Source organism: Telopea speciosissima, chromosome 8, assembly GCF_018873765.1.
Source record: "Telopea speciosissima isolate NSW1024214 ecotype Mountain lineage chromosome 8, Tspe_v1, whole genome shotgun sequence".
In the NCBI taxonomy this organism is placed as follows: domain Eukaryota; kingdom Viridiplantae; phylum Streptophyta; class Magnoliopsida; order Proteales; family Proteaceae; genus Telopea; species Telopea speciosissima.
In genome coordinates this window covers 19,141,946-19,154,239 of record NC_057923.1, presented here as the reverse complement: position 1 = coordinate 19,154,239, position 12,294 = coordinate 19,141,946, and the positions used below count along the sequence as shown (strand labels likewise).

The window sequence follows — 12,294 nt, the reverse complement described above, 5'->3', positions numbered from 1 at the left end:
TATGCCAAATTAACTCTCTAGGGACTCTGTCATAGGTTTTTTCTAGGTTAATAAAGACTATCAGGAGATCTTTCTTGTTCTCTCTAAATCTTTCCATGAGTCTCCTAAATAAATATATTTCTTCCATCGTGGCCCTTCCGGGTATAAAGCCAAATTGATTCTCTGATATAATAGTTTCCTTTGAGGTGGGCTTTAATAACCTTCTCCAATACCTTTATTGTATGACTCGTAAGGTTTATACCTGTAAGTTATTGTAGTCCTGAATATCCCTCTCTTTTTTCTTTTTCTTTTTTGTAAATCAGGACCACACTGCTTCTTGTCCATTCATCTACCATTTTCTTTGTGGGCTCAATATCTCGTTAAACAACTTAGTTAGCCAAGTTAAACCACATAACCCTAGGCTCTTCCACAATTCTATTGGGACTCCATTTGGGTCTGGTGCTTTGCCTACTTTCATCTAGTCCTATCATATCTCAAAAATACTTTTTGGCGGGGAAAAGATCATTGTTCGGTTGCACACACCTGCACCAATGCAGAGCCCGATGAGAGTGCGTGTAGAGGAGCGCATAGGGGCATCAATATAGACTCAATTTTTTATTTCATGGGGGGCATGGTGGTACTTCCGAGTGCTCTTGTGTCTGGGCACAAGAGCCACCATATGACCAGGTATCGTTTTTACTTTTTGAGGGAAAAGATCACTGTCTGGTCGCGCCCCCTACGCCTAGACACATGGTACGTTGTACAAAAAGACCACCTTGCCCCCTCTATGGATGCCCATGCGCGCTATCGCGTGCTTTGGCCCAAGTGCTAGTGCAAGTGCCACTCAACTTGATAATAAACCTCTGCCCTTTTTTTTTGGGGGGGGGGGGGGAGGGAGAATAACCTAAAGCAACAAGATAAGAAAATTAATTACAAAACAACTAAGTGTAAAACAAAGTCCAACCTACTTGTTTTGTAATTAATTTTCTTATCTTGTAGATCGAAGTTATTCCTCCTTATAATAATTGGCCAATTTCCTAGATCTTCGAGATAAGAAAAAGAATTATAGAACAAGTAGGTTTTTTATTTTTGGTAAAAGAACAAGTAGGTTTAGTGTAAAATAAAATCAAACTTACTTGTTTTGTAATTATTTTTGGGAGAAAGAACGCTACCTCGTCGTGTGCCCTCTACGCCTAGAGTCTAGACACAAGGGATGTAAAATGACTGCCCCACCCCATGGAAAGGCAGAATCCCATCCTCTGTGATGCTTGCATGCATGCTCCCATTGGCCCCCGCATTGGTATAGGGGCCACGCGATCAGATAGGGGTTTCTTGCCCTTAATTTTTAATGGACAAAATAGGGTTTTAGTATTTTTCCCAAAACAATCTTGCGATGCCCTCTCCTGTTCATCCGACACCTACAATGAATGGAATCTCATTCAACGTGGTTAGAGGAAAACTCAGTCCTTTTTTAATAGTGAAAATAGGCTATTCCCCTATTTTTATAACGAGAAAATGGTGTACACATTAACGGAATGTAATGGTATCTTATACACTAACATTTTATTTACCCTATTTATATAATACTTTGAGTTTTTTATTTTATGAGAAAGGAAAATATATTACTAGAAAGATAAAAGAGTCGGTATAATATTGTGATGGAGAACATAAGGTTGAAAAAAAAAATACAAAGTGGGTGATCATATGGTTGAGATTTCCCATGACTTCTCTAGGGAACAATCCTTAATCCTCTCTATCTAATGGTCATAAATAAATCATCCACTTACGTGGCATACAAGTCATCTATATGGGAATGCATTCCCATACTCTCCATTAGGAATCCACTTTCCAATGCAAAGCGAAAATTTCCTAAGGCTATGATTTATATTTCAATTTCATGGGGTGATTTCTATTTCGAAAATTGTTTGGTCTGCTTTTTGCACCTTATTTCTGTGAAATAGAAACCAGATAGAATGGAAATTCTGAAATAGTTGAGGAGTTGTTTCAATTTTAAATTAAAATCGATTTCACTTGTACTCTTTAATGAGCATATGGTTAATTTGATTAGCAAAACAATAATTTCATGTTAAAAATAAAACACTATCCTGTTTTTCCTTATGGTCTCACCCGCAGCCACCACCACCACCACCACCACCACCACCACTACTGCCCATTGCCAAGATTAGTTCTTAGGAACTCAGGTACAGTGTTAGGCAGCATCTCATTTTGGTAAGCAGTATCCGTATATAGCCACAGGTACCTGGTCTTGTCCTCCCTGCACGACCAACCAATAACATGTATCAATTGTGGTTTTTAGGTGCACTGAATAATGTTGGGAGCTTGACAATCTTGGCTGGAAGATGATTAAATTCCCTTATGGGAGAGCAAGGGCCCGCTTGATTGGTGTTTTCCCATTTTGAGAAACGGAAAAATACTCTAAAAACCGCTTGGTAAATCTGTTTCATTTTTTATGTTTTTTGAATCATAAATTGAAATTTATAAGCCATGAAACACAATTTTTCTTGGCACAAGTTGGAAAACTTGTGCCCGGTATTTTGTATCAAAAGCCCATTTGACCTTACTCACCCTCTCTTCCTCCAACCTCCGTCGCTCTCACGAAGTTGTGCCTGATAATTTCTCATGTACATCGTCGGTGAACTCTCCTTCGACCTTCATCTTCGTCTGGAAGTTGTGCCCGATAATTTCGAGCCCCTCTCCAAGCTTCAACGATCGTCTTCCCAACGAAGTCCATCGAAGCCATCTCCAAGTTCGATCGAAGCTCCATTGATGAACATCTTCCAACCTCTCCAAGGCCGATCGAAACTCCACAGTTCTAGCCGTCGGCGAACTCAGATAAAATCCCTCTCTGTATTCTTCTGCATCCTCATCTTCTTCTTCTTCCTCTGCTTCTTCCTCTTCTTTTTCTTGCGATTAGGTCTGCCCTTCTGCTTTGTCATCTTCTTCTTCTAAAAATCTTGTATTTTGCTTTTGCAGAAACCCTAAATCCAAAGCATCCTTGATTTCTCTAATCTAATAAACCCAACCTAAAACTTGATTGAGTACAGCCGAAGGTAAAATTCTCCTTTTTCACTCTGTTGTAAAGATTTTTCCCTTACTTCTTCACGCGATTGTTTGCTTTTTTGATAAAAGACACAGCATTACTTATGGTAGAGTTTAATTTGATAATCAGTTTGGAGGAGAATGATATGGTCTATGAATTAAGAATTCTTTGGAGTTTAGGATGTAAAAATTATGACTTGGATGTATATCAGGCACTGATGCAATTCTATGAATTTTTGTGTGATTTATACTGATCACTGTTAAAACCGATTGATTTTTCTGTTATGATTTTTCCCCTGCTTCTTCACTTGATTGGTTGCTGGCCTAATGTAGTAAAACCCAGAAATTTGAACATAAACTGGGGTTGAACCCAGAAATTTGATGTGTGAAACATGGACAGCAAGGGATGGCCAGACAGGGAGATCGATTGCCGTCAAACCATCTTTCCACCTCTAGATTTTCGTCTCTCTTGGCCTCTATGCATTTGAAACTCCTGCCTTGAACCTATTGGGCTTGAATTTATCTGCACATTCTCCCCAGAACTTTGTGGTTATGGTGGATTACCCATTGCAGCACAAGCTCTGTACCGGTGGAAAGGGTGAGTTATCCTACATTTGTGCTCTTGGATGCATGTCAGAACAGGAATGACACTGGAGGGTATAGTCTGAGAACTTCATATAGACCATGCTTACATGTGGAGGTCATAAGAACCTCTAATAAATGATAAATATATTACTTGAGACCCATTACCATGAGATTATGACCATCAATCCACCTCACCAAAAGCTCCACCAGACCTGATTTACAGCCCTGTCTAAACCCTACTCTGAGAGTGATTAAAAATCTGCTTTAATACCCTTAAATTCTGTCCTCTTTTAGCTATAACAATTAGGGATAGGGTTTCACTTGCCACCACTTACAAGTAGAATAAATGACTGCAACTGATAGCTTCCAATTTTTGAAACTTGTAAATTCCTTTCTAAAGTGTTTAAAATGGAGTAGGTAGCAGATTGAAACCTAGTTTAACCTTGACATGCATAGCTGCAAACTATGAGACGGTAGAAGAAAAGCAAAGGAATAATGAATGGTGGTTTTGAAAATTAGAGGTTACTAGAGTACAAGCATCATTTCATTTGATCCACTAGCCTCAAGCACTTGGGGAGAAGTAAATATTTATAGCAGCTGAAACTCATTCTGGATGTGTTCCGTACTTCATGATTTGTGTCAGTTTTGAGACTTGTATGTATTTACATAAGCATGCATTCCCACCCACCCCCTCCCCAACACAGAGTTTAAACTTATGGAAGTTGTGAGACCCTGCACTTTTGATCTGAGTAACCTAATAGAAGGAATCAGGTAGCATCACATTTCTGCACTACTTATATTGTGTCTTTATCCTTTATTTCTTTTTCTTTGCTTCACAAAAAAAGCTATTTCCCCACTGCTTAGATCAGTAAGCCTGATGATCAGTGATCCCTTGAATATTAGTCATTGAAAATAAAAATTTCTACAGTAAGGAAAAGAAGAAAAAGAAGTTACATTAGCGATCCCTTGAAAATTAGAGTCTTGACTTGGCCATTTATTTGTGCTATGAAATTTCCATTATACTCTTTAAGGAGTTACAAAAACCATCGCATTGATAAGATGAATACTCAATTGTACTAATCTGCTTCATTTTTCTTTGCTCGACAGTATAAATATCCTTTATACTCTTTTTATTCATAAGCATGTTCAAAACTCTACTTGATGGGTCTTAAGCTCAAGTTGGTAGAGCACTTGGAACATAAGCATATTCCAAGAGATGGTGGTTCAAATCCACTAAGATCCTTTTTATTCAACAGATTTTATTAAACACCATTGGTGTTCCAATTGTGTTCTGGAAACGTTTTCAGAACAGGTTTACCAAGCATTACAAAAGTTGTTTTTTAATACAGAAAAGAAAAAAAAAAATCATTTTTACTGTTTCTCAGCACAGAAACAACAGAAAAGTTATCAAGCCGCCCTAAGGTACTGTTTAATAACGTTATGTTTCTAGTGTTTCTATGTTATTTGTGTTTGCAGCACAAAAAACATCCAAAAAATCGTTTGATAAATCTGTTTTGTTTCATATGTTTTGGTATCATAAATCAAAATTTATGATTATTTATGTTTACAGAAACAGATTTGTAAAAACACGTAACCATTTTGACAAGGGAAGTCAGGAAGTGTTGCCCGATAAAAAATAGGGGGAGGGAACGGGACTCTCCTCCATCGTCTTTTGCCGCTCGAACGAAACCTGCAACTCTCCATCGCCAGGGGGTCGGAGCTTCTACTTGGGAATCATTGATCTGAAATCGGAGAATTCTGTTGATGTGGATTCTTCTCAAGCCGCTGCGGCTGTGTCTTCATTGGAGCCGCCTCAATCGGAACCTGTGAAAGCAGAATTGAAAGGTGAGATTTCGCTTCAAACTCTATTCGATTCTCGTTTTGTTTTTTGGTTCTCTTCTCTCAATTAGCCAGTGTTTTCAGTTTCAAAAGCAGATTCAGAAATGGAGAGCGGCAAAGCCAAAAAGGGAGCAGGAGGCAGACGAGGTGGTGACAGGAAGAAGGCAGTTTCCAAGTCCATTAAAGCCGGACTGCAATTTCCGGTGGGTCGTGTTGCCCGTTTCTTGAAGAAAGGTGGCTACGTACAGAGGTTGGAACCGGTGCTCCCATCTACCTTGCTGCCATTCTCGAGTACCTCGCCGCTGAGGTATATATGTTTCCACCAAGTTAATTGCTTGGGTTCTTCATAATGTGAAACGAATGAGCTTTTGGTCGATTTTAATTTGTTCTAATTCGATCTATATATTTTTAAGTTCTGGAATTGGTTGGGCTCAGACAAAGGCATCTGCTGCTCACTGTGATGTTTGACGAAGAACTTGGGAGATTGCTTGGTGGGGTCACCATTGCTAGTGGTGGTGTTCATCCCAATATCCACACTGTATTGTTGCCCAAGAAGACTGAGAAGAGCGAAAAGAGTGAGAAGGCTTCTCAATCCAAATCTCCCAAGAATGTCGCGGCTTAGATGTTGTAAAGTTTAAGCCAGAATACCTTAGATATTACGCTCTGTAATCAGAAATGTTACGGTTCCGATTTGAAGTGCAGAGGCTCCAGGTACGGCAGAGTTGAAGATGGAGAAAATTGTTATGAAACACGCGTAACGTTATCAAACACCATTTTGCAACCCTGACCTATGTTTCTACAATAAAAAATATCAAAAAACATTTTTTTGTGAGAAACAGAACAGAAACACGCTTAATGTTATTAAACGGTAACATTAAACGGTACCTAAGATGTGTGAACAAGGTCCGACAGTTGTGTCCATGTTGTCACTGCTATCGGTGTTCTTCCTGCCAAAGGAGAATTTTTTTTGTCACAATCAGATCATTTGACGCTTCTCAATGTATATCAGCAGTGGAAAACAAACCTGTATAGAGGAGACTGGTGTAATGATCACTTTTTGCAAGTTAAAAGGGATGACGAAGGCTAGGGAGGTGGATCCCAAATATAAAATCAAGCCAAAACCGTTTATCGAAACTGAATAGAACTATTTAATAAAATGGTTCAATTATGGTTTCAAAATTGAAACTATTTAATTAAACAATTTAACCGAGTTGGACTGTTTAACATCCTTACTGAAGACCCTTAAAATCCCTCACCTCATGCAACTACAATGCCGCCACCACCACCACCCCCTTTCCTAACCCTACCAATGCCTCCTATCACTCTATCACCACTACCGCTATTTTTTAAAATAAAAATAGAAAATCTATTATCAAAAATTGAACTACCAAATGGGTTTGGTATTCTTATCATACCAAATGTGGCCTAAATCTAAAAGATTTGATTTTGGTAAATCTTAGATTTACAAGATAAAAAAGAATTATAAAACAAGTAAATTTACAATTATCTCGTAGATCTAGACAATTTCCTTAATAAATTAAAAAAAAAAAAAAAAAACTCCAATTCGAATCCTAATGAATACTTAATAACAAATGGAAGTCATTCCCTTTCAGATCTTAAGTTAAAGCAATAATCAACTTTAGGTAACCTAATCCTAATCGAGAGGGTTTCCGCACGTGACTTGGGGAAGGGGGTGAATATGAGTATATGAGGGAGAGCGTACAATTAATAATGTTAATAATTATGGAATTAATAATCGAATCGTATCAACTTAAAAGGAATGTTTACAAAACAACAGCAATCCTATCGTTCCTGAGTTCGAGTGGGAATACAATACGGCACAGTGCAGGAGGACCCGCCGACAAACATTCCAATAATAAATAATCCAATTGGATCGGTGGCATTGGTTGGGTTTTGCTCGCTCTGGTACTCTATATATATTAAGTGTGAACTGAATGGCTCTGATAATTTTAGATCTACATAATTCTACACTGTATTATTGGGATTTTTTTTTGGTAGAACAGTATTATTGGGGATTTAATTTGTGAGTTTATGTATATGTTTATGTGGATTGTATATTATATAATCTCCATCTCCATCTCCATCTCCCTCTCCCTCTCACTCTCCTCCATGGCCAGCCAGTTCATGAATTCTTCGAAAATCCCTCGTCAACACAAGGGAAAACAACAACAACATCAACAGCGGCCAGCCATCTTTCCTTCCGGCTATCGTTTCTGTCCGTCGGAATCTGAGTTGTTGCTTAATTATCTCAGAAACAAGATTCTTGGTTTACCTCTACCTTGTGACGTTATCAAAGAAGTTGAGATTTATCGTTTTAATCTCGATCAGTTTACCAGAAGTAAGCGTTTTCTCGCACTTCTTATTCTTCCTTCTTCGTTATTTCTCTTGTATAAATAAGAGGTAAGAGATCGTTGCTTGGTCGTGTAGTTCCCCCATCAGCACGGGGCTAATGAGAGCACAAAGCATTGATAAGTATGGCATTGTTTCTTTTGATAGCAGCCTTCTTTTTCTCAATAAAGGTTAAATTAATATTCGGGCTCCTCTGCAGTGTGGCGGCACAAGCACATATGCCCTGCTGCCCCAGGGAAGTAACCCAACACAGGTGCGATGTATGGGGTTGCATGCCCAAGGCAGCTAGGCTGTTGTGCTGCAGAGGATCCCAATCCAAGAATCGGCCGAAAATTGAATCAAAATATGCAAGAATAGGTGTAAATTGGCCAGATCTGTCATGGCCGATTCCAGATCCGACTCCCTATTCTTGAAACCATGCTTAATACTAATGCTCTAACAGTGACAGTTGGCAACTTTGCAATTTCTGAGCTTACATGTTTTTTCTTTCTTTTTTAAGATAAATTACACGTCATTCTTGATTTTTAAACAAAACTCAAATCACCCAGGGGTGACGTATAATTTACTCTCTTTTTTATGTAAGAGATCCCTATTTGACCGTGTTAACCCTCACCAGCATGGGGCCAATGAGAGGCATGCTTTTTGATTGCCTGATTGCGGCCTTTCTTTTCCCAATAAGGGTTAAAAACGCACGCTGCAGCGCAAAAAGATGTCCCGTGTACATGCTCTGCTGCCTGGGCACGCAGCCCAACACAATATGGGGCTGCCTGCCTGGAGCAGCCCTGTGCGCCAAACGCCCTGCCATGCTGTAGAGGGTCTGGATCTAGAATAGGCCAAAAACTGATTAGAATCAACAAGAATAGGTGTAATTAAATTGGCTGGATCTGTCATGATCGATACTAGATCCGATTCCACTAATGCTCTAAAAGTGGTCCAACTTTGCAATTTACGAACTTGAATTAAATCTTTCTTCTTCTCTTCTATTTTTTAATTGGTTGAACTAAAGTTTTTTCTTTTTATAGAAACACTAACGATTACATTGATGATTGATCAGTGATAGTTGAATTTACGGATGGTAACGGAGAAGATTCATATTTCTTCACAATTACTGATCCGAAAAATCGTGTTGGGGGCCGACCAAGTCGAACAACAAGTGATGGTTATTGGAAGGCTACTAGTGGGGATGTCGAAGTATTGTTCCATGGTGTGACTATTGGCTACAAGAAGAACTTGGTCTTATATATTGGGAAAGGAAATACAGCAAGGAAAACCAATTGGATCATGCATGAATATAAGCTTAATTATCGTCTATTATTATCGGATGATCAAAGAAAAGCCTTGGATAGCCAGGTATGAATTAATGTTCTTAGATCCTGATTTTCTTGTTTTCTCATGATTATTTTCCCTTCGCTTCTAATTTGAATTGTAATGGATTCAATTAAAATCATACTGACTAGATCTTACTTGGCCTAACTCGATCAAAATTGGTTCTTAAAACAGGGTTAATGGTATCGGTGGATTCTGGTTTAATTAAGGCTGTGTTTGGTATGCATTCTTAGAATGCATTCTGGGTCGATTTTGCATTCTTGGATCATAAAAATAGTCGTTCAAGAATGCGTATCAAACACAGTCTAAATCCATTATTCCCATAGTTTGTTCATGTGTATGACAGATTGGCCGATTACCACTCTGTGGCTTGATGATCTTTGTTTATCTGAAGCCATTGGCTGTATACATGATTCTCATCATTAAATCTTCATCGTACTACAAAAAAATAATAATAAAAAATAGCCACTTAAATCATGGTTTTCAAATTCCAATAAGAATTGGCTCAATCAGGGATTTTTATCCTCTCAAATGTATACTTGAATATCCAACCGTCCACCCAACACTTGAGAGGATAAAAAGACGCTGCTGCCCATGTTTTCATGATTGGATTTTCAAGTGTGGTGTACTGGGCACTTCAGAGGATAAGAATCCTTGAATCGTGCTAGTTTACTTCTACACATAATACATATAATGGAATTTTTATCCTCTCAGTGTGGTACACTGTCCAGTGCACTACACTTGAGACTTGGATTTTTATCCTCCCAAGGCCACCGTCCAAGGATTTTCATCCTCATCTTTTTATCCTTTCAAGTGCTGGGTGAATGATGCACTTTAAAGGTGCACTGGGCAGTGCATCGTACTTGAGAGGGTGAAAATCCCACATACTGAGTCCGAGTTACTCAGTTTCATGGAGAATTGTGGTTATGTTTTATTGCTTGTTTTTATGTATTAATGAAATACCTATGCTGTGTTTGGTATGCATTTTTGGATTGCACTTTAGGTCGATTTTGCATTCTCGGAAAACTGCGAAATCGACCTAGAATGCAATTGTTTTTATCATCCAAGAATGTGCAATCCACCTAGAATGCGTTCCAAAAATGCATACCAAAGACAGTCCTATAGTTTGATACATAATAACTGGTTCAAAAATTAATTTCTCTTTTTTATCAAGTCTACAAAAGTTAGATCCCTTAGAATCAGTATTACATTCTAACTCATTACTTATATTTGAATAGATTGCTTAATTTTAACATGTTTTATATATTCTCATTTTTTCAGATGAAAAATTGTGTGTTATGTAGAATCCGAGACAAGAAGGATTTCAGCAGGGTCAATAGAATAGAAACCATACAAGAAACAAGTACTAGAACCAGCTTAATGGAAAGTCTCAAGAGGGAACCAGAAGATGAAGAATTCTACACTGGTTTAATGACAGAAAAGGATCATGAAACGAAGGAAAAAAGCACGAAAAGACCGGAGCAGCATGATCATAATGAGATACAAATTAGTGAAGAACATGGAGAAGGAATGGAAGAGTTGGAAGAGATAGAAGAAGCCTCAACCAAAACATGTAGTTGGAATAGTGTAATGGAAAATCTTAAGAGGCAACGAGAAAATGATTATGAAATGAAGAAAGAAAGAGCGAAAAGACCGAAGCATCATGATAGTAATGAGACACAAATTAATGTAGAATACAGAGAAGGAATGGAAGAGCTGGAAGGGATAGAAGAAGCCTCAACCAAAACATGTACTTGGACCAGAAAAATGGAATATCTTAAGAGGCAACGAGAAGAATCCTACACTAGTTTTTTGATACAAACTAGTGAAGAAGAAAATGGAGAAGGAATGGGAGAGTTGGAAGGAATAGAAGTCCCAACCAATTTTTTACAATTATCCGGTTTTTGAATGACTTATATTCTTTTTTTTTTTTTGGGTAAGAAGATTTTATTAAAGATAACGTGAGAAGCTTGTGGTTGACGAAATCATGGATTGGAAATAGGCCAGATCATTGTGCGCATCACTGATAAGGCCTTCCTTGTGAGGGAGTCAACCATGCAGTTAACAAGTTTTTTTATTTTGTTTAATTAATTATTGTCACCAATATTGCTTGAGTTGGAGGTATAAAAGTCTCACGTTTCCAATTTATGTTATCTTATAAATGAAGCAAACATGGGTACATGTTTCAAATGCATAAAATAATATTTCCACAAGCTTCAGTGGAATTCCACAACATTATCTGACAATGTGGAACGTGTGTGGGAAGAGAGAAAAAGAAATATATAATTGATATTAATCAGCTTCACAAAAATTCCAAACCATCATATTTATGAGAAATAGGGTGCTAACTAGTCACGTGGTTCCTGTGTCTAGATACAAATCGATGAGACTGACCAATGCCTTTGTGCACATTTTCATTGGCTCTCATGTTGGTGCAGGGTCTGCAGTACCGGTTAGCGTTCTTTTGCCCTTTATTTATATGTTTATATCCATCAAATCCATGTCAATAAAGATTGAGTATATTAATTTGTATTGATATTTTATGTGTGATGGTTACCTCAGGTAGTTAGGCATCACCTTAAAGTGTTCACAACTAGAGATATAAGTGAGAATTTTGTTCTCACAGTTGTCACACTGTATATTCTCACAATGTGATTGCATAATATAAGTTTGAGCATTCATATGGTAATTATTAGGGATGTAAACGGATCGGATTGGCTCGGATAGTGCTATATCCGCATCCGCATTCGATTAGCTTTCGGACGGATTCAGATAATGCTAAACGGATACGGATCGGATATTTTATCCGTTTACATGTAAATATAGCTTTTTGGATAGCTATAGCCTATCCATATCCGCATCCGTTTAGCTTTCGGACGGATTCGAATAGTGCCAAACGGATATGGACACGGATTCAAAAATGGACTTCGGCTATTCATTTACACCCCTACCATTATGGTATGTGTGTACGTGGAATGTGATAATTTGAGATTCTTGTATGGATATCATTGGTTGTTCGAGTAAATATAAATATTCAATAGTTATTTTGTCCCTATATCTAAAAGGTCCTTATCGTTGCAGTTGTACATTATGCATTTGTAGTGTACCAAAGGTACGTTGGTGCTTGCATTGACT

General features: G+C 38.0%; 1 protein-coding gene and 1 pseudogene across 1 annotated transcript; both read left to right on the top strand.

Moving 5' to 3' along the window:
- The first annotated feature begins 5,488 nt into the window (after positions 1-5,488).
- On the top strand, positions 5,489-6,085 carry LOC122670792 (annotated as a pseudogene).
- A 1,508-nt stretch (positions 6,086-7,593) lies between these two features.
- On the top strand, positions 7,594-11,814 carry LOC122672114 (protein ATAF2-like). The gene is made up of 5 exons (XM_043869612.1): positions 7,594-7,822; positions 8,888-9,183; positions 10,441-10,909; positions 11,598-11,611; positions 11,722-11,814. The coding sequence occupies exons 1-5, from the start codon at positions 7,594-7,596 to the stop codon at positions 11,812-11,814; spliced, it is 1,101 nt and encodes a 366-aa protein (XP_043725547.1).
- The last annotated feature ends 480 nt before the right edge of the window (positions 11,815-12,294 follow it).

Bases quoted from the DNA above. Each gene is read 5' to 3' on its own strand.
- LOC122672114 (XM_043869612.1), top strand. From the start codon at position 7,594: ATGGCCAGCCAGTTCATGAATTCTTCGAAAATCCCTCGTCAACACAAG. The intron at 7,823-8,887 runs GTAAGCGTTTTC...ATGATTGATCAG, and splicing joins TCTCGATCAGTTTACCAGAA to TGATAGTTGAATTTACGGAT. The intron at 9,184-10,440 runs GTATGAATTAAT...TCATTTTTTCAG, and splicing joins GAAAAGCCTTGGATAGCCAG to ATGAAAAATTGTGTGTTATG.